A 23917-nucleotide genomic window follows, 5' to 3' on the forward strand; every position below is an offset into this window, starting at 1 on the left:
ACACAATGGTCTTGAGGTGAAGATGTCCAAGACTGTCTGAATTTTTTTGTTTCGGAGTCTGCCGGTGTTGTGCTGGTCCGGTATCCTGATAAATGAATTCACGAGCGGGGAAGTACAAAGAAGTCACGGATTATACAATATTGATTTCATTATATGAAATCAATAATGTATAATCTGTGACTTCTTTGTACTTCCCCGTTCATGAATTCATTTCATTTTTAAACAAACATTCATTTAAAACAAACAAGAAAAATATTATGAAAAGACAGGAAAAAACTTGCCAATGTTTACGTGGCCATCTTGTTCTCTTTGTTAAAAGCAAAGCTACGAGACGCATGTAGAGTCTGCTGCCCTCTATATGCATCTTGTACCTTAGCTACTAACAAAGAGAACAAGATGGCCACATAAACATCGGCAGGTTTTTTCCCGTTTTCTCAGATTTTTCTCGATGGTCACCTGAAATGTAACAAAGAAACCTAGGTTATGATTGGTAAGACTTAATAAAACATACTCTATAATTTGTTATGTATTACATTGTTTTATCGGAATACCGGAATGGAAAAAACAATACTGGAACCCGTGCACATTGGACGGATTCCGGTATTCTGTCCATTCCGACCAAAGCCTAGTTTAAGCAAAGTTCTGTTTTTACTGTCTCTTGAATAGCGATGTAAGTGTGAAGGAAGATGAAAATATTGACAGCTTTAAGAATGAAAATAATTACCATGTCTGACAAGAGGAAAAATCTAGTCAGTAAATTGGCAATCAACACATTATGAACAGGAACAAAGAGTGAATGAAGAGGAGGAAGATCATGTTAATGATGGGGGGGAGTGAAAAGAACAAAAAAAATTCTGAAAACTGAAGTGTTAACTCATCGTTCAAAAGGGCCAACGACTGCGCGCATTACTAATGTTTTAATACTGAAAATACTGGATTTAGTATGATAATTCTATCATTAATACAATATTTTTGTGATACTTTGTCATCCCTTTAAGCTTTGATGAAAACAATATCAATAGTTATTACAGAGTGGGCGGGGGAAAGAGAGTGGTAGACGGAAAAGGGAGAAAGAGGGGGGGGGGGGGGAGGGTGACAGACATAAATATACAAGTATAAAGATATGGTGACAAACGGTAATTTCCAATTCGTCTATTGCCAACTACATTCATTTATTCTACTGCCATTCCGTCCAACATTTCATTTAACAACCATTTGGTCCAATCATCACTTCGTCTAATCACCATTTTGTCTCCTAATATCCATTTCATTTTCATTCATTTTGCACAATTTATACTTAGTTCAATTAGACCAAATGGTATATGGACTAAATGGCTATTGGACCAACTAGATATTAGATGGAATGGCATTAGACTAAATGAAAGTAGACTTATGTGGTGAGTGGACGAACTGATGGTAGACAAAATGATAGTAGACGAGTTGGCAATTGGATGAACTGGCATTAGACGAATTGAAAATAAACCGTAAACAGAAGAGAGAAGACAATTTCCCTTTTCTAGCTAAGGAACAAAACACAAATGAGGTCATGATTCTAATGCATAACAGGTGTATTCTACATCATTGATTATTTTTTTAAGATGTACTAATACCTAATTTTCAGAGTGTCTTTTGGAAAAAAAGATTTAGTAAACTGTATAAGTTTCAGGAGGGTGGAGATGATGGATGCCCCAATCGTCTGTTCCTTTGAAATTTTCAAGATTTCCTGTTAATCCCAAAATGCTTGTAGACTTTAAAGGGGAAATCCAAATATAGCCTTAACTGGGACATGACAATTCAAATCAGTCAGACAACTTTGTTGACTCAAAAGTCAAATACACACCAGAGTTGTGTCACTCAGTTTTTGGTATTCAATCTTTAAGTCTCTCTCTTACTCTGTTCCCCTCTTTCCTTTCTTGCCCTTTTATTTTCTCCTGTTTTTTGCTTGACCTCTTCAACCATATCCTTTTCCTTCACCCCCCCTCTCTCTCTCTCTTTTCCTGTACATGTATATCTCCATTCTCATTTATCTTTGCTGTATTTCTTGTTTAATTAAACTCAGATTTGTGGCTTTTTTCCAGATATGAAGCTGTACTTTTTATTTCTGACTCATCACCATATGATATGAGGCTGCGATTCGGTGTTTCCTATAAGTTACACATGTTTAATTGAGGTCATTCATTACTCAAAATGAAATCAAGGTCAAATTTTGGATGTTTGTAATATTATTTTTGTGGAAGTCTCCAACTCCAAGTGATACTACAAAGCACGACCAAACATTCATTCTACAGCAGAAGTAATAATAAGACTAATTTTACGGCAATTTAGATTTAGGAAGACACACTGAAATATTTCTAGAATAGAAATTGCAGGTTACTGCAGTACTTCACTTCTTCATTTAATGTTCCCTGAAAATGGGGGGGGGGGGATCCTGAACTGTAGTTTGATTGCAATAATTTGACAAATGTGCATACAGTTACACCATTTTCTGTTTTCCTAATCAATGCAACTGACAGTGTGCCATCCCTCATTTATTTTCCACTAGGGTTTTGAAATCTGATACTGAACATGAAGAATTTTTAAAATGTGGTCATGTACATTTCAAGAAACTTCACTACATGTAATTCAGTGATAGCCAAAATTATACAAATCAATTTGATGATAATTTGATTTTCCTCGAGACACCTGTTCATTTGAGAGAGTGGTGGCAGTCATAATTTGAGGCGAGGTAATTTCTTCATTCTCCTAGAAGAAATGCTGGAGGTTCTTTATGATATTATTAACAACTTCCTTAGCAATTATACACACTTGTCAGCTGCTGCCATCTATTGTTGAGGGTGGCAGTAGATATTGGACATAGAGGTATATTCCCCCCCCCCCCCCCCGAGGCAATGAATAATTATTTGCAATATTTCCATTCCTTGCAGATTTCATGAGAAGAAAACAGGCAGTTTGTGTGTGCAATATCATGACATGACATGGGAGAAAAATAGTACAGGGCTATTTCAAATTACACCCTGTTTATACTGATACAAACTACATGTACAATTACAAACATAATTTGAGAAACATCAGAAAAAATGATCGTAAATCAGAATTCCTTGATTATGATGCTTAGTTTTAGTTTATTTCATTTTTTTTTACAATAGTGTTCATTATTGATATATGGCATGTAATTTCATGTTTGTAACATTCATCCCATTGAAGACAATGTTATTTCACCGTAACTTTATGTTCCATATACCCCATTACAAGTTAACTTTCAATTAGTTTCCAACCAATTAATAACCCTAACATCTATAACTCAACCAATGCATTGTACTGATGTGTACATGTAGTATTGTTTATGTATAGGCCTGCATGCCCTTTACATGAAGGCTCTTTTTACCATGCCAATCATATAGCATAATTAGCAAGGCTATTTTTTTTGTTTACTACATGTATTTTATGGCTTACATATAGTCCGACCTACACAATGTGCATTAAGTTTTAATGAGGCCATCATTGTTAGTCATTGTTCAGTATATCAAATGGGCACATCAGGGCATAAAAAGCTGTCACATGTTTCATTACCAAACACATCCTAAAGAAGAATGTTGTGTTTCAATATGAATAAACTCAAAGTTCTATTACTTTCATATTTTCATCTTCTTGAATTGATCTTTGATATTTTTTCATCATCATTTTAATGTTTGTTTCATTTACTTTTTATTCATTCTGTATTTTATTCTTTTAATCATTAAATAGTTTTAATATCTTTCATTTATATTTTTTAGTATTTATTAAGTTTTTTTTTTTATGTGTTAAGTAATTGGGAGTTATTTACATTTTGTTTGTTTATTCTTCCCTAGTTTGAATATTCAATGTTTCAGTGTGCTGAAACATATAAATATTTGTCATTCATTTTATATACTGTAACGATTGTACCCCTTTTTATCAATTAAAATTAGGTGTTGACTAACTTGTCTGCAAGCTAATTATTTGAAGGCCATGTAATGTAGGAAATAAGAATTAAGATGCAAACTGACTTTTTGATCACAGCATCTCAAAGCTGTCCACTTTGGCCTCTCTCTTGTAATTCAAGCTACATAGGCCTTCATAAGCTTCCGTTTACTTGCTAGACTGGTGAAATATGATTCATTATTGAGATATATCAAAGATGAAAATAAGGAAGTTTGTCACAAAAACAAAAATACTTTCCATTTCATGAGTCATTGAATCTTTAAGTTATAATCTGGATTGAAGTATCAATATACAATGTTATATGCGCAATATTTATTTATTTTTGTTTATGATGTTATTTCATTGATCTTGATTTTCTTCACACTTTGCAAAAGAGCTACTTGATAGTATAAACATGGAGGTCCATGGTATAAAGGATGTCTAGTAATTATTGTGTATGTACATGAGAAAAAAGGTTTATTAAAATCATATGATATTTTTCAGGAAAATCAAAATAAGGAATCAAACTGAATTGTTGGAATAGTGAAAACTGAATGTACATGTGAAACACTTCAAATCTCCAAGAAAATTATGCAAATTACTGTTAGTCAGGAACTCAGGTCAAGTTGTTTGAATGCACAAATTATGTAGACAGAAAGAAGTAATATTTTGGCATGAAACAAAGAACATTAGTACCTATGCAAGGTATTTTAGCAGATCAATAAAAGTCATATTTCGCTCGCTACTTTCAATCCGAGACCGACGTGGTGAACATTTGCCATGTTGCCCTCCTCTTTGCCCATAGGAATCCTGTACAAAAACAGAGGGCAATATTGGCCATATTTCTGCTAGTGTGCTTGCACTGTAGGAGCCGATTTTGATCGCTAGTTTCAGTATTTGAGAAATCTGGCTGGAACCAGTTAATGAACAAACACATTGTTGATAATGCGCGGCGCGGCCAGTGCATACACAAACGTAACCCAAGCGCAAGATTTCTACGCGTTGAGTGTATGTGCGCCATGCATGATGCACGACTGCAATGTAACAATTACGTCACAATTGCTTATTAAGGGTTACTTCGCTAAAGTCGTGAATAACCTGAAATCAGAAATAGTGATGAGCAATCAGGCATATAAATTGTTCCAAATAGTAGCTTGAATTACACATTGTACAGCCTCAGGTAATAATAATAATATTGACTGGCTCTTCTTTCGGGAAACATCAAATATATCACCCTTAAAAGAACCATATTGGCCTCGTCTAAAGACTCAGGCCAATATGATTCTGTTGCGGGCGACATATTTGATGTTCCCCTCAAGGCCAGTCAATATTATATAAATATCTGTGCGGGAGCTCTTATTTTTGTCACACAAATCATGTATATTATACTTGTAAGTTTGTCTTCATCTATTCAAAGGTCAAGTCCACCCAAGAAAATTGATGATTTGAATCAATAGAGAAAAATCAAACTAACATAACGCTGCAAATTTCATCGAAATCGGATGTAATTTAAGAAAGTTATGACATTTTTTATTTCGCTTATTTTTCACAAAACAGTTAAAGGGGAAGTTCACCCTGACAAAAAGTTTATTGTAAAAATAGCAGAAAAAATAATAAAAAATATTGCCGAAGTTTTGAGAAAAATTCAAATAATTAAAAAGTTATTAGAATTTCAATTATTTGATTTGTGACGTCATATGCGAGCAGCATTCCTACATAGCGAATGGTAAAAAATCAATGAAATGTCATTTTCTCAGAAAATTGAAAATGGTTTTCACTGTACCTGTTGTATATCAATAGACAAATCATTCCACACCCGATCATGAATAGAAAACAAAATTAAGTCATCAGGAACCATATAAAATTTGAAATTCATGCATTTTATATTACATAACACATGGGGCAGCTGCTCGTTTATGACGTCACAAATCCAAACTTTGAACTCTAATAACTTTCTTACTCTTTAACGGATTTTCCTCAAACCTTCACCAATGTTTTTGACTATTTTTTCTGCTATTTTTACAACCAAGTTTTCTTCAGGGTGAACTTCCCCTTTAAATGCCCAACTCAGCAATATGCAAATGAGAGAGTCGATGATGTCCTTCACTCACTATTTCTTTTGTTTTTTATTGTTTGAATTATACAATATTTCCATATTTACAGATTTGACAATAAGGACCAACTTGATAACCATAAACTGATACAATAATGGTAATTCCACATGTTCAGGGAGGAATCAAATTTTGTTTCACATGACAATGAGGAGAAAATTAGAACTTTTCATATTTCATATAATAAAATACAAAAGAAGTAGTGAGTGGGTGATGTCATCAGTGTGCCAATTTGCATACCAACCAGGATGTGCATATAATTGTTTTGTGAAATTGAGCGAAACTTTAAAATGTTATAACTTTTTTATTTTACATCCGATTTTGATGAAATTTTCGGTGTTTTCCTTGTGGGATTTTTCTCCTTTTATTCAAATCAAATTTTTGTTGGGGTGGACTTGTCCTTTAAGGGAGTCTTTCCTAGGTAAATTGCCAGTTTGTCTACTGCCAACCGGTCCACTGACCACATGGTCTACTTTCATTCGATCTAATGCCATCCCGTCCATCAACATTTCGTCTAACAACCATTTAGTCCAATAACCATTTGGTCCAATCATCACTTCGTCTAATCACCATTTCGTCTATAACCATTTCGTCTCATAACCAGTTGGTCTAATATCAATTTCATTCTCATTCATTGTGCACAATTCACACTTAGTCCAATTAGACCAAATGGTATATGGACTAAATGGCTATTGGACCAACTAGATATTAGATGGAATGGCATTAGACTAAATGAAAGTAGACTTATGTGGTGAGTGGACAAACTGATGGTAGACAAAATGATAGTAGACGAGTTGGCAATTGGATGAACTGGCATTAGACGAATTGGAAGTAAACCTCTTTCCTCTATCCGTCTGAGTTTCATCATAAAGCAGCCATGAACATAAATACAAGGCTTTAGTTTAGAAGATAAGCCATCTAGACTCAAGGAAGGAATCAATGGAGGATATCTCTTACATCTTTGGATTTCATGAAGACATGAAATAGCAAGATTGGAGATTTAGTATTGTTTGCTGACTGTAGCAATACCATTATTGTAATCTTTGATGATTTTATTTAAATGCCCAAGTCATTTCAAGAATTTGTTATAGAATTACTTATTTATAGCTAGTCAGAAGCAACACAACGGCCTTTCTATTGCACAAATTTCTTAAAATCCCCAGAAATTATGAATGAAAAGTCAGCTTATCGCATACAGATCTTCATATTTACTTTTAATCATTTTCCGGTTGATAATTCTTTTTACTTCCAGCACTTTGCATGAGCTTTAATATTTGTCATAAATATCAAATGAATTATTTTTGAAAAAGTAATTCTTTGAATGGAAGAAAATGAAGTGATTCATTATGTTTTACATGTAAGTTTCTATCCACAAAGAATTTTGAAACCTTATAACCCTAGGAACTAGCAAATATATACCGTAAGTAACGGTGTATTAACCGCACCCGTGTATTAACCGCACCCCCCATTTTCGGATGGAAAAAAAAAAAAAAAAAAAAATCATTAAAAAAAAAAAAAATCATTAAAAAAAAAATTTAATCAAACTTACTTTCTATCTCTAATATGCGTATTTAAGAAAGAGTCAAGAACCAAAAAATATCGAAGAATTACTGGTAAAAAATGATGGGAAATCAGCGCTTCGTCACTTATCTGCAAGTTGCCGATATTATTGGCCAGTTCCACACTCCGAGTCACCTCACACACACACATATGGTACCGGTGTTCATTGCAAGTACCGATACCAGCATCAACATGGGGGCTCACCCATACGAGAAGATCGTTCATATCATATTTCCTGCATCACAGCCCCACTTTTGCTTTCAGAATTCTGTCTAGCATTCAATGTCTTGACATGAATTTTAGACAAGGGAATACGGGAAGGTTCAAGATACGAGAAATTTGCGATTTTGTTCAGGTGTTTTTCTTGTCTGCTTTGAACCACTACCGGTAGTTCTCAGTACGTGTGTGGCGGTGTCTTACAGACAGCAAAATAGGAAAAAAAATGCTAGTACCGGTATACCGTATTTTCAATGGGAGCTCTGGGCGGGAATAAAGTGAATAATAATTAAAAATAAAAAGTCGGAAGGAGTGAAGATGGGGATTAAAGATTGATTTTGAGATGATGGATGATAGAGAGAAATGAAGGAAAGGCAAATGAAAGAAATTAATTGTCAAATAATACCAATAATTTGTCAAACAAAATAACTTCCACGGAAAGGTAAAGCGCCAGCTTACGTTGACGTTGCGATAAACATTACACATGCATGTCTTATTCGGCTAGCTGCACCGCGCTGTGCGATCGATTGGCGTCTGAACTTTGCCGCGATGACTAAAAAATGACAACAAAGACAGAGTCACACCATTAAAAAAAGTCAGTTTCATGAAGGTAGGTGCGTTTGTTACCGTGATATAACTTTGAGGGACATTTACGGCAGATACCGGTAGTCATAGTTGCTTCCCTTTTATACCCGCGGCTCATACCCCTCTAAACGGGATTGCCCCAAGCGGCTACGCTCGGCCACCCGACGCGAGTTGAAAACTGGTAGTGGTATCGGGCTGAGATTGGCTTGGCTCAGACCTGTCACCGTGTATAAACCGCACCCCCGACTTTTGATTCTGTCCCGCCGAGAAAAAGGTGCGGTTAATACACCGTTACTTACGGTATGGAATCATGTCAGATCTATTTTTTCTTTTTATTTGTTATTTGCACAGGGTTAGCAACAGCCGGGATCTACCGTCTTTCTGGTGTGAAATCAAAGGTGGAGGCTTTGAAGGCCCAGTACAACAATGACGAGAAAGTGAACCTGAGGGACCATGATCCCACCGTTGTCACTAGTCTCTTTAAATTGTATCTCAGAGAACTGCCGGACACAATCTTGACTTCAAGATTTACCCCAGTATTTGAACATTCTGCAGGTACGTTGGCAAGACATGATTGGGAGGGAACAGATTATGTAAATTGAGAAGATGAATATCATTATCTGTTTGAGAGCGAGCTTTAATATGAACAGTCTCCATACTTTTTTAGGCTTTGCTTTATTTAGGATTCTGTAATTGACTATCCTGTTCCCCCATCATTGTGTCTTTGTAGAAATGAGTAGAGAAAGTAGAAATATATGTAGAGAATAAATGCAGAGCCAGATTCCTGCTTGTAGGCCAAAGTCATAGTGAGATTCACTTTTGCTAAACATCCCCAATATTACATTTCACCTTTAAAGCAAGTGCTTGATATTCAAGATGAATTTATGTAAATAAAGAAAGAAAAAATGACTTTTTTAATGATAAAAATTTATCAGACAGTTTTACGTTTAGCCAGTAAGATACAATGATTTCGCCAGTTTATGATGGTAGTTAGTAGCTGAAACAAGGCCCAGGGTTCCATAAACACAAAGTGTAAAAACTGATACATTTCACAACTGAATGTGCCCGATGCAATCAGTTGTGAACATTTTGTTTACTATCAACTTCAAATCTTTGTGTTACAGAACCCAGGTCTTTTCTGTTTACTAGTTTACCTTTATTTACCCAAATTCATTATCCAGGTCTAACCGCAGCACAAGAGAGAATAGGGGCATTCAAGAAGCTCCTAGCCCAGTTACCCAAATGTAACTACACCCTTCTTTCATGGACAATAGTCCACTTGGCTCATATATTAGAAAGGGTAAGAAAGAGAGTCATTCTAAAATTTAAAATCATTGCCCCAATCATCTTTTGATCTATAGCCTCAAACCTATTTACACTTTCTATGACATTTTGTCAAGATGATACACTCTGCATATATATGTGCTTGTTCACTAGTGATGCTGTGACTTGAAAGCAGAATGAAAATGTTAACATCATTATATTCTTTGGTAATCTGTTAAGTTCAAAGCATCGCTGGCCACTGAGCACAGATTAATGGTGCAGCTTTCTTTCAGTTCATTATTTTCCTAATAAAATTATTATTATTATTGTCTTGATTAAAAGGCATACATGGGGCGTGAAACTATAACTCAAACAGGCAAATATATTTATATTTTTCTTCAGGGGCTACTTTTCACAATTTACTTCCTAAATCTGCAACATTTAATAAGCTTTAACATTGCAAACAATGGGGATTTCCAGGGGAGCGTTTCATGAAAGGACTTGTCGGACGTTTTATCCGACAAGTCCTGTTTTATCCGACAGTTACCATAGTAACAGTGCCTCACAGCCAATCAAAATCAAGGAAAGATGTCAGATCTGACAACTTGTCGGACAAAAATCTTGATGAAACGCTCCCCAGGACTCCTTTTTTTTAGTTTCCAGGGCTCTACATTTTGGGGGCTAAATCGCCCCCAGCCCATGGAAATTTTTCCATGAACCGAAAAGATTGTTCAGGAGTGTTTGTCATGAATTCTGATGTGTGCTTTTTGGTGGAGAAAATGTATTAAATTCTTTTATTTTAATTGTTTAAGCTGTTTCAACATTACCTTTTAAACATTTCTATTTATAATCGTACAGGAAGACATATTAGGGTATCTAACAGCATTTGCCTTGTTTATAATTGGGAATAAATTTTCTATATTGACTTATTATTATCATTATCATTATCATTATTATTATCATTATTATGATCATTATAAAGCTGTGCATTTTGTTTCAGCCAAGCAGTTTGATATATTATATGATTATAAATGCCTGTAGCTATAGCTATAATTAAGGATAGATTTCTTGTGAGGTAAAATAATGAAATTGTGCTGGTTGAAGACATGATAAAATGTTTTTTTTTATGTATTCTTAGTCTTTTATGTGCTTCAGGAGTAGCTTTTGTTAAGGATCATTCCTTTTATTTCACAGCATGGTACTTATCCTCTTTAAGTTAATCATTGTTCCATGTTTGTTGCCAATTTGATAGAAAGAGGATACCAAGATGACAATACAGAACCTATCCATCGTCATGTGTCCTACCTTGAGGATAAGCCACCGTACTATGAACCTGCTATTCACGTATTGGAAGGAGTTTTTCAGTGATGTCAAACTCAAGAGGTATGTACACCATTCAATTTGTTTTATTGCCTGACATACTGAGGGTTATGGGTTCAGTCTCTGATGCAGTTTTGGCATTGTTTAGCTCGGCAGCCAAAAAAACATTAAAATCAAAATTCCAAAATATTACAAGAAGTTTGTGAGCTTTGGTTTCCAAGAAAGTTAAAACGAAATGATTAGTATAATGCCTCACTGTGCAGCCTATTTGGATGGGATTTGGAAATAATTCACAATAGATCTACTGTAACTACAAAGAGACACTTGAAATACATTTGTTGACATTTTGAATAGCCATTCAGGTCCAATGAAATAAATGATAAGATTTCTCTTTTGATAGAATGCTTGATTGATTCCGAATCATCGCTACGATCATATCAGTTAGTTGATGTGTACAATTTGAAAATGATTTGGCCTTTGTTCAAGATGCAAGACTTACCTTTCACAAATTTCATAGAGTATTGAAAGCATGAATTAGGTAGATTTGATAAGTAAAAATGCTCAAATTCCATGATATTGTGATTAAGATGGAAAACGATTTGATGCAGGTTTAATATTTGATGTTATTTCAATCCTATCCAGGTGCCCTAAACCTCTTGAATGGATACCAGGGACTACATTTGAAATTCCAGATACCACAGCGTAAGTAACTATTATGTCATTCATTGTATAGGATTGGGGAAGTAAAAACAATGAAACTAAGAGATAATTATTGCTTGTTTATTGGCTTTCTCCCGCAAGACAGAGGTCAGCTCCAGCTTGTACATTGTATGGATTCTTCAAAACAGAAATGATTACCTTTTTGCTCGAAGTGAAGTGTACTTGTTTATCTTTAGATGCAGAATAATGATTTCATCATGTTACATAGCGGATAGTAGTTATGTACATGTAACTGAATAATTTGTCGAGCACAGTCTTCATGCACGTGTACATCACTTTTGTGAGATATGATAATCTATGATTGATATTTAGTGCCACGCTTGCAAGTATCTTGAGCAAATATTATTTCTATTTGATTTACTGATACCTCCTAGTCTACATGTACCTCTCGTTGTCAACCCCTTGGCAATTGTGAAATTAAATTTGGACACTTAGTTACACAGTGGAAACCGCTAGAACACTAAATCAATTATAGTCAATAAATTAATTTCCCTCCTTCGGCCCTATCTATTATGTTCAAAACCAAAAAGCTTTTAACTCATAGTCTTCAACTGGCTGACTGCTTATTTCCTGAATTTTATTTTTTCATTTTTTGAGGATAATTACGAAGAACCTTGCTTGGTGACTTATTGTTGGTTTAGAAGCATATGGTCACATGGTTTTTCCAACTCGTGAATTAACAAGTTGTTATACGACCCATGTCTCTGTTATTAGTATTTATGAACTATGAAATTGTGCTAGAGATGGGTAGGTGTGTTATAAATCTTTGTCAATGTACATGGTACTAACACTCTTTAAATTGAACATCATATCCTATCATGATAAAATGTTTTTATAATGAGCTGGTTTATATCATATGGATGTCTTCTTTACCATTGTCTGCTTGTTGGTAGATTAATATGTTTTAAACATAAAATTTTTGTACACTTTGACTCATAGTGAAGATTTTTAAGATGTGAAAGATTGAGTTGGTTAAAAATGAAGAGTGTATCAGTCCATAATTTGAAAATGTATAGTACCCAGGATTCCCAGCCCATCAGGGAAATCAGGGAAAATTATTTTATCCAAATTGTGCTGCACTCAACTGTTAATTGTGACTAATGTCAGTGAATTGTGACTAATGTCAGTGAATTGTTGTCCATAGTAAATCAGGGAATGAGGGAACTTTGTTTTCTTAAAAAGCTTGAAATCCTGGTACCCCTCCTCGTGACATTAAGTTGGTTGCTCATAGGTTAATGTACATTTAGAAGGTCACATTTTCTATTATTAGCAGTACAAGTTTCATGGCAAAGGGTACACAGATTTTGATATCACAGATATCATGCTAGCGAGGGACAGACTTACAGAAATCTTGAGGGTGTTCAAAAGCAGTTCAGTGTGAGCAAAGTCAGACTTAAATTCACAGTTGTGTATGGTACACTTGACATCACTTTATTTCTCAGACAGACGATGCTCCTGATGAAGGTCATACACAATATTTGTTATCTGGACATGACCAATTAGTTGAAGCATTAAATACTATATGATGCTTGTCATTATTGTTTGTGTTATCCTTTTGTACTCCTAAAAATTAAGCCTGGTATATCTCTAACCATTTTCTGTTGTTTCCTCTTTACTTTCATCATCCAATGATTGACTTGATAAAGTATGCATATTGACACTAAGCTCTTTTCACTCTTTATTGTAAGAGTAAGTATTAAACATTGATATGCAACAGTATGTTTTGTTATGTTAAAGTGTTCTTAATTTCTGTGAATATTTTCTCTTCTCGCTTCTTTGATAGGGAGCTTGAGGAGGAACTTTTACGACATGAATTAATTCTTGCCAAAATGCATGAGGAGCTAAATCGAGGGTCGGCTCATAAGGTATGGTGATAGATTCAATCTGAATTCATAAATATAAATTTTCTAATATTATACAGACATCCTAACTTCCTTTCAATGAACATTATTAAGAAATAGGGATAGTTTAATTTTCATCTTAATTTGGAGCATTGTCCAAAAAATGCTAGAGGTCAAATTGTATGTATTGTAAAAAAAATCCATTTGAATGTATTTATCTTTGAATGCTTGAGCTGCATAAAAAAGAGTACAGTGCATTTTAACCAACAGAATCAGGTAGATGCCATTATTAGTAATCCAAGTTGAAATCATGTTAGTAGACAGAAATAGGAGGATTACTCAACATGGATTAGTCGTACATGGAATCTGATCTGTAAGATTGAAATCAGTCCATGCTTGGTATTCATTCATGTGTATGGAGCATCTAACTTCAGTGTATTGACTGGGTATTGTTACTACAGCCTTGAATCTCTAACGGGAGATTGGCATGTCTGCAAATGATATTGCAAGCCAATAACTTTTGGAGACAGATAATATGACAATTCTATCCTTTGCTATTGATTTTCATGCATGCTTTTACAAGGCCCTAGAATGAATGATCAAATTAGATTTTTAGATGGAAAGTGAGATACATGATATTAACACAGATCTCTGGCAACATTTATGGGTAAAGTGTCATTTTTCAAACTCTTTATCTTTCAGAGTACGGAAGATAATCTATGGGAGGTACAGAGAGTAGTCACACAGCTCAAGAGAAAGGTAGGAATACAGTGCTTGTGATTTGGTTTCAACATATTCATGTTTACAGATAAAGACAGAATCAGAATTTTAGAGGAAACTTGTTCAAAGGGAATAGAAATTCTTGATTATTCTGCACAGTTAGAAGTGGAGTGTGTTGTAAAAGTTTGAAATTATAAAACAATAAGAAATTAATTTTATTTCATTAAGGGTAATGTGCACTGCACACAGAGATGCATGAATGGGACTACTGAAAATTTTTGCTGGATTTCCCCAGCTGCTTTCTTATGTTGTCATTATGGGAATAAAATAGTATCCTAAGAGCAGTCCATCGCAGTGACTATTTTGATGAAATATTTTATTCAATAACGATAAAAGAATTTGAAAGTTCACAAGATTGGCTTTCCCCTTTCGTATAACTAGACTTTCCCTTTAATATTTGGTTTCCATCTGTTCATGCCTGCTTTCGGAATACAGAGCCCCTGCTCTTCATTGAAGCTGTGATGAAACAAAACTCGCCAAGATGACCAGTTGGTTATATTTAGTGAACATTTCGTAATACCCAGATTTAGACTGGGACTGATGTGCAATGACTTGCAAAATATTACACTAAAAGTATTAGCATGATTATTTCCATGTAGGCATATTTTTTTCATCGGGTATCCATTCATTATTCTGTTGTTGGGGTGTTACGGCCTTGCAGCTGTGTGATTGTCAATATCCATCAAACTCCACTGGGAGATGTAGAGTGGGGTTCTGCAAGAAATTTGTTTACACTCTACCTGAATTGGGGGTTGATTTGAAAAAAATATAGCTTTTATCCTATTGAGCTTTATTGGATCATAATGTGATAGTGATTGTTAAAGCCATAGTATCTTTTTACTTTTTGAATTTATCATTTAATCTCTCCCTTTCCTGCACCATATCTCTTATAAAAGCAACTGTCCTTATTATAGATTTACTGCATGGTGAACCGCTTTATGTGATGTCAGTTGTAACAGGACAATTCCTCGTAAGGAAAATTAACTTGAATGGGATTCTGAGACAAACATTCTCTCCTGGAACACGTCTCTCTTGAAGGAGAACTCCCTGGAGAACACCTTAACCAAACAACAATTGCATCATGTCTTTTACTTAGTACAGACTCAAGTTGCTCACATAAGGTGAAGGGAAATCCTAGACATCTTGTTGTCACAAGCAGCATTACCATCAAGTTCCACAATTTTGGTAGTCAAGGTATTCCAGCACTGCAGCCATTATGTAGTAATCTGTAACATGATGAATTATTGTACATTCTAAATTCTATATTTTAGTTACGAGTCAGTAGGAGAGTGTCTGAAACTAGACTAGCAGCCAAAGAAAAGGAGCTAGAAAGCAAGGATACCAAGACATCATCAGCTTCATCTAAGGAACGTTCTCCTGTAAAGACAATGTCTCTGTCACCAACAACACTCAAAGATGATGTCAAAGAGAAACCTGTTGGTATGTATGTTTGTGCTTTGATGATTAGAAACAGTATTTATGGCAGTGAGTCTATCCATATACTCTTGTGAACTGTGGTGTTTCAGTGTTTCTTTATTTACACAAGGTTAGAGCATAGGGTTTTAATACAACTCTCCCCCGTAATGAAAGTTATAAATTTACCCTTTCAGCAGTCGTTTCATGCATATGAGCATTACTCTCATTTGTTAAGGTATTGTTTCCCGTCTGCTGTCAAGTACCAGACTTCTGCATTTTTTTTGCCTAAACCAACATGAACACATTTTCTTTATTGAAATTCTTTTGACTACACTGAGGAATGAAAATTATAATGAAATATTACATGTGTTATCCTATCTGTTAAATCTGTTTAAAACTGAGATCCTGAATGTGATGTATCTACAAAATCGAAATAGCAGAAGATTATTTTCTAGTTTATTTATTTTCTTTTAAATGAGTAGAAGTTGAAAAGCCAGTTGATGCCCAGGCACCAGAGGACAAGCCAAATGAACCTGTTACTGGTGGTGATGAGGTTGATAGTACTGAAGAGAAAACAGAAGAGGAACCACCAGTCAAAGAGGAGGAAAAGGAGGAATGCAAAGAAGAATCAAGAGTTGAGATTGAAGAAGATGAAGATGAAGAAGAAGAGAAAGAACCTGAACCAGATTTAGGTAATTACTTGTGTGGGTTATTTTACTTCTGTTCAGATGAGGATGGTTTTGATAAGTTTTCTTCATTTTATATGTCCAGTTTTGTCCTTTGCACTTAGTAAAAATTGCTACATAGGCCAACATCTATTGATCAGTTGATGGTAGTGAAAAATGAAATTGTTGTCATTAGATGCTATTACTTTGTATGGAGTTTGTAATCTTACAAAAATAAATCTGAAATTTTCAGTTACTTTCAAATGAATACTATACTTTTAAGGTGTCTTTGTTAAATGCGAATTCGTTTATATACTAGGTGAGGTATAATGCTGCAAAATCTTTTTTTTAAATTGATGATGTCGTAGACTGAGCAAATTACTATGAGCAATGAGAGAAAAAGGATACGGGGTGGTTTATAAATCTCATGGAGTATAGTTTCTAACATAATATTGGTGCAAATTTTTAATGTAGACTTTTCATTGAGATATCTATTTCATGTATGCAGAGTGTCAATACCTATACTGTCTCTTCTGTTTCCTCATTCACTAGAAATGATGAAGCTTCTTCTCTTGTCACAAGCGGAGGTGGTCGCAGAGCATGATGAGCTGATGAACATCCGCAACGAACTTCAGAAGCGCATTGAGGCAGAACGACAGGAGATAGCCAACTTGCAGTCTGCCATCATTGAAGCTAAGCAAACAGCTAGGAGGAGAGGTGCTTCAGTCGATAGCATTGATAGCTCAGTGGCATCAGAGAGCAGCAGTGAAAGTGTATCCTTTCAAAGATATCAACAAGGAGTCACTTCTTCATTTTTACCAGCCTGTGTGGAAGGCAATGAGGGAATGGAGGCAAACTCACAATATAACAGGGGGGTGGAGGGGGTGTTTCACAAAGATTTTAAGATATGGCTATGCACATATGTAATGTGCAATGTCATTGATTAATATGCAGTAGTGTGCATCCTCTGAGCATGATTTGACCAATGCAATTAGGAATTTAAGTGCAACTTTAAGTCACACTTAAATCTTTGTGAAACACCACTCAGGATGAATTTAATCTGGGCTGTCTTTACATGCATTACATTAATGCCAAGACCTGAAATGTGTCGTGTGTCCAGTCTCAACTCCTCTATGATGTAAATACACATCGGTTCTGGTTCTGCAATCTGCAGGGGAATAAAGCAAAAAAAAGGAATGAAAACCAGGGAGTGTTGCCATGATTAAGAAAATGAATCATTTTCACAGAGAGAGGGAGAGAGATATAGTAAGTACTTATATCGATTAACAGTACTATTTTCTGAAGTTCCATATATATACCTTGACAATCTCTAACAGGAGGATGAAGATGAGCTACAGAAGATTTTAGAAGGACTTATTAGAGAAAATGAGGAATTGAGAGTAAGTAGGATTCCAAGAATATCCATTCTATCTTTAACATACACATCAAGAGTAGTATATATCAACATGAAATTTCGAGTCAGGAATAAACACGATTTATTCCAAATAGTGACGAACGTAGGCATTGCTTATCTGAAACGATCCTTGTAATTTAATTGGTTTTTGCTAGTTTATTAACAAATGCTTTTAATTCAGTATTTATCTGTGGAGAATAAATTTCTAAAGATATGCTGGAATAGAAATGTTTAGAAATAGAAAATTTGGGATTGCATTAAGATTTAAAATGTTAATGATTATTAAGTTTTTATTAACTTTTATCAATTGAAATACAGCTACCTTTTTTTTTAAAGCTTAATTTTTGCCATTTTTTTTTCAACAGCGGAAAAACATGCAGTTGAGTCACAACATCCACAACGAACGTGAGGCCTGCGCCGAGCTTCGTGTCCAGATCAAATTACAGGAACAGATGCCACAGATGCTGGAGGCACTTGCCCAAGCTGGGATCAAAGACTCTTTAGCCAAACAAAAATCTGGACCGAAAGATCCCTCTGGTAAACCCAAGAAAGTTGCAATAGTTGCTGAACCTATCAATGAATCATCAACTGAGAAGGACATATCTGAAAGTAAGGGCGTAGACGACAAGAATGAAAATATGAATTCCAATAATAGTTCAGGAGTAGAAGAGAAGATAGAGAAAGGTACAGGGAGCGCATCGTCTGGTGTCCCCACAGAGAAGGAGAACACTCAAGAGAGACATCTAGAGGAAACTGCTCTGTGAGACTGATGATACTTGAAATGAAATTGGATTGACTTCTTATGTTTTCTCTCCACTCGATATAGCTTAAGCAAATCTCTAATGAATAGGAAAGTCCTGGATGTTTGAACTTGTAATCCTCAAAGCCAATATTTTATGTCTTTCCTGTGGTAAGTACCCATATCATGGTGAATTCAATTGTAGGTAAGGAGTAATAAAGGTGTATTTGAATGTAGGTTAAAAGTAAGTAGTTGTTTGCTGTATAAGCATTTCAGCATTGCACATTGCAAGAGCAATGGCATTTCAAATGAAGAGCAAGACGACCTAAGTTTTATTTCACCCTCCCCCCCCCCCCCCCCCCGTTGAAAAATTTTGGTATTGAAGACTTCCTCAAAGATGTTTCATAAAGCTGTTCGTAAAGTTACGCACAACTTTACGCACGACTGGAACCTGGCACTAATATCATTTAGAACAAGAAAGGATCACCAGTCGTGCGTAAAGTCATTTGTATCTTTCGAGCAGCTTTATTATGAAACGGGCCCCAGATTATCTTTTTAATAATCCTGTTTCTTCCCTTTCCTTCTTTTTTTCTTCTTCTTCACTACTTGAAAATAGAGGTCCGGAGGGGGGTACACCCCTCCTGTGCCGCCATCCCTGCTTGCAAGGTTATAATAAGGTAACATGTATGCACCCTAATTATGAATTGTTACTATCTGGATCTGATAGAATCTACAGGATGTTACATACAGTTCATAATTATAATTCTTTCCTCCCTTCGGTATACTAAGGTAATGATTGATGAATTATGTTTTGTTTTACCTATTTGGGACCGTTACGATCAGCATTAAAACAGTCCAGCTAATATTTTTGTTATTCCTGTTGGTCTAGTTATCATTTATTACCCCACCAGTGTATTCTTGCCATATATTCCTGTAGTAATTTGTCTTGAATGTATTGTTTCTGACTCCATTCAATGAGAATTGGAATGATAATGTTACATCCTGATCCATATATCATAGGTACGTTCTGTCGATCTCTTTTATAGAAACGAAACCAAAAGTGTCCACTGCATTTTGTGCTGTATAATGATTATGGTTTAACATAAAGAAGGAGAATACGTATACTGATCACTATTCCTCTTTGTGTAACACAATCAAATTATGTGCTCAACTTAAACCTTTGTTTGTTATGTAGTTGATGTTGTCATGAATGCACAGTATTCCCTAATAAGGCAGTTGAATACTATCAACATATTTGCCTGCATATTGCCTCTTTTTTTTCATTGTCATAGCCCTGAACTATACCTCACCTTCTGTTTCTTAACAACTGTTCATCTAAACCTAAAAGGTTAGAATCTATTAAAAGATTTCCCTGAATCCATATCAGAACAAATGAAACTTGTAATAGTGATTATGACATCTTTACCATGGCAACAATGCACAGTAAACAATTAAAATGAGGTTCATTGGAGGCCCCCTTTAATGGTTAGGTTGACACTGAGTTCTGTGCAGTTGAGTCTTTATTGGTGTGGCATGGTGAAAGAAGAGACTTCATTAAATGATTAGGAAATATATTGATCAAAGAAGCTCATAAGAATTATGAAAGGATTTTTTTTTGTTGTATAATTTCAACCAATATTCTCAAGGGCTGCTAAATAACATACCTATATGTAGTGCCCGAATCCTTGGAGGGCTTCTTTTCTTATCTCTCTCTCTTTCTTTCAGTGTTGAACATTATATAGTATGTAAGGATGCTTGATTTATAAAAGTCTGCACATCTGCAAAATCATAAAATCTTATTTTAAGGACAATCCAAATCTTTTGCATTAATTTTCTATGTCTTGATTTATTAAAACATCAGGAACAACTAAATATTGAATAACAAATAAAAAACATATTGGAAATGCAACTGATCAGTGGAAAGGGATTACAAAAATCTGTCGTTACATAAACCCAGCAGTATATTTAAGATTTTCGTTTGTACCAACCTTAACCAACGGATCAAGCTGGATGAAATTTTTTATTTTTTATGTATGAATTGATAAGAACCCACTTTTTTTTTAAATATTCAATCATTGTACTAGAATCCCAGTGTTCCTCATTAGTGAGACATATGTCTTTGCAGGGCTTATATTTTGCATACTCTTTTTGTGTATGAAAACCATATTTCATGTATTAAAAGGATTCTGCATATATAAAGCTCCCACTAATGTTTGCATCTCTGCAAAACCTTAAAACCTAATTACTAGCTTTATACTAATTACTAATCATATTATCCTTATCCTTACATTAGACTTATATACATTTATAAGTAAATTCTAACTAAATCCTTCATCATAAGACAAGTGAGCTGTGTTTGTGTTGTTTCACCCATGTGTCATATGGTATAGAAACTGCACGAAATAGTGATCAGTTGATTCTTGAATGTATGCAAGCTTTATGCAATCATGGCCAAAATAACAAACCTAACCTTTCAGTTTTTATTCAGTCATGCAAGCAAACATCAGCAATTGAAGGGGTATTTCAGCCCCCCCCCCCAAAAAAAAAAGGATAAATAAAGAAGATAGATAAAGTACAAACAAGCAAAATAATAAACTTCAATTTAAAAAAAAGATTGACCGAAGAATGACTAAGTTATTTAATTTCAATGTTTTGAATTATTTTGGTGGAACAATTGTCTGCATATTGTCATGAATATGCAATGAGTAAGCTGATGATGTCACATACTCACTTTCTGTTTCATTTTTTAAATTAAATGTTAAAAATCATGTTTTATCACTGTAGTGAAATATGTGTAAGTTGCAGCAATGATGATCCAAGACATTATATCAGTAGTCTGTCTTGCTTTTACGTAGTGAGAGTGGAAAAATTAATAATTATAATATGATGTAATAAAAGAGAAAAAGGTGAGGTGATGACATCATAAGCCTACTCATTGCATATCATGTGACATGCATACAACTGTTTTAAAAAGTAGTAAACAATTTAAAATGCCAGAACTTCGTTATTTTTCTTCTGATCTGATTAATTTTTCAGTGCTTTACTTGTTTGTTACTCTCAAATCATGTTATATTGCTTTAACTAATTTCATACTGGAATGAATGGTTTATGTTCAAATCCGAGGGTAATAAAAAAAATAAGTTGTCAGTGGGAAGTAGTAAAGTGTAAATTAACTATCACTTAATGGCCATAAAATTCCATTGCAAAAAGAATATTGCTAGAAATTACTGTTTTACAGGGTGAGGAAAACAGAAAATTTAGAATCCTTGCCGTTGCATACAAACTTGTCTCAATCATGCTAAAAGTCACTTTACAGACCCCAGAAATGAAGATTTCTGCAAAAGAAAGTTATTTTTCTTTACTTTTCATGCAAAATAGCTGGAATAGCTCACCCCTGGAAGTTAGGAAAGCACAATCCGTAAATAATTTTAAATCAAAACTCAAAAACATTTATTTCATTAATAAAAAGCATTTTAGAAGTCCTAAAATGTGCAGTAGAATACATATAGTTTCTGCCCTCTTAAAATTACGTTTTGTATTGAACATAAAGCAATTTATGAGCCCTTGTTTTATCTAGTTACTGTAACCCCCCCCCCCTGCCGATAGGTTCTGATTAGGTCAGAGATTTCCTCTTTTGCTTGCCATGTCATGTATATGAACACACTTGTAAAGCATTACCAGAATTTGACCTGTGTGGTCATTTGAAGGAACTTAATCGCTCCTTGGGCAACAAATTCTAATAACTCAAAGATCGTGATGTGTTCAAGTGATTGGTAAAAGAAAGATGACTGTTTTATTGCTGTATCCACTAGGATAGGCATACCTTTAAAATAGCCTTGCATTTTTTTTTTTAATTAGATGGAAAGCTGGGTTATGGTTAAGGCATCACTTGATTAATAATCTGGTCATTTTAACAAAATAGGGGTTTCCTTAAAAGAAATTGAGACATGAAACCTTATTGATCCGGGACTTTATGTAGTATACTACATACTACTACTTGTGTGTTAGCACATATTGTAATAATTTGTATTCAAGTCAATCTAAATGTGTAGAGGCTGTACTGTTATAATGTAATATTAGCTCCTTATCTGTTGTGCATTTACCTATTCGGAATTTTATCATAATTGATTTCATTTCAAATGTTCGTAATTTGTTCTTATTAATATTCACAATATTCATCATATATCTAGTGGAACATAGTGCATCAGAATACTTGGTGACATGTTTTGTCTATTACCGTATCTTCTTCCCACATAATTCAATATACTTTTCCAATACGAAGTTAGATGAATTTGCTTTGTCAAAGGGAGAGTGATTTTTAATAGACTCCAATATTTCCCCCTTTTTATTGTAATACTTCGAAGTTGAACTTCATTATGAAAATAGATACCATCTCATCATGTTGCTAGAGCAGGACTCTAGATTTCGTGTCATCTTAAGTACTTCTAAATGTAGAAAAATTATGCTTCCCACCAAGGCATTATCTCACCAATAAACATAAAATAATGCAGTTATTGATTCATTCACAATGAATGCAGAGAATATGTTTCAGTCTATCACCCTTAACTCAGTCAGATATAGATGAGAAAATATTTTTGTGGGAGAGATACATGTAGTCCAAGATTTTTAATTTGACCATGGTATCAATTTATAGCTCTTTATAATTTGAGCAGACAGTATAATTGGAATTGATATTTGCCGTCACTTAATGTTTAAATATTCCCGTTCACAAACCAGCAAGTTACCTGCACTAGAGACAAAACTGGATAATGTACCAGTCTGATACAAAGGCCTTTTGTGAATTTACCAAGTTTGTAATCAGGAAGAAGACTGATAAACTTAGTAATGGTTTATTGTTGAAAACCGCAACATAATATTGCTCTATACCTGAATAAGACTAATTGTGACATTCTTGTTATATGCAAAGAAAGTTAACCCCCTCCCCTACAAATCTGATGTCATACGTGTATAATTTAGATTGTTGAACAGTCTTGGTTTCATTCGTGTACTTACTTTTATCTATAATGTTGTAGTGTAAATACAATGATATGTATATGTTTACTGAAAAAAAAAGGAAATAAATATTCAATGAAATTAACAAACCATCCCATTTTCATCTGTGGTCATGTTATGTGGGCATTGTAGTGGTTTGTTTTCGAGTTCGGACTTTTTGCTATCAATTAGCATTGGGATGCTATGTTTATTGTATTCAATTTCAACAGATACAGCTGTTTTGAAGAAATAAAGCTGCAGGAATCATTTTGCTGAGAGGCAAGTGTTTGGTCATGTATTGATATTTAACAATAATTGTAGTTAAATATCTCAACGATCAACTTGTAAACACACAA

The 23917-nt window shown here is 34.5% G+C and overlaps 1 protein-coding gene across 1 annotated transcript; it reads left to right on the top strand.

Annotated features, from left to right (window-relative positions):
* The first annotated feature begins 4354 nt into the window (after positions 1-4354).
* LOC129255535 (ralA-binding protein 1-like) lies at positions 4355-23651 on the top strand. Its single transcript, XM_054893883.2, has 12 exons — positions 4355-4367; positions 8763-8966; positions 9593-9711; positions 10927-11057; positions 11637-11696; positions 13498-13579; positions 14258-14314; positions 15607-15775; positions 16234-16443; positions 16969-17189; positions 17754-17816; positions 18196-23651. The coding sequence occupies exons 1-12, from the start codon at positions 4355-4357 to the stop codon at positions 18592-18594; spliced, it is 1728 nt and encodes a 575-aa protein (XP_054749858.2). The 3' UTR covers positions 18595-23651.
* The last annotated feature ends 266 nt before the right edge of the window (positions 23652-23917 follow it).

The sequence above is a fragment of the Lytechinus pictus genome, chromosome 3 (genome assembly GCF_037042905.1).
Source record: "Lytechinus pictus isolate F3 Inbred chromosome 3, Lp3.0, whole genome shotgun sequence".
Classification (NCBI taxonomy): domain Eukaryota; kingdom Metazoa; phylum Echinodermata; class Echinoidea; order Temnopleuroida; family Toxopneustidae; genus Lytechinus; species Lytechinus pictus.

Bases quoted from the DNA above. Each gene is read 5' to 3' on its own strand.
- LOC129255535 (XM_054893883.2), top strand. The intron at 11,697-13,497 runs GTAAGTAACTAT...CTTCTTTGATAG, and splicing joins GAAATTCCAGATACCACAGC to GGAGCTTGAGGAGGAACTTT. The intron at 16,444-16,968 runs GTAATTACTTGT...CTCATTCACTAG, and splicing joins AGAACCTGAACCAGATTTAG to AAATGATGAAGCTTCTTCTC.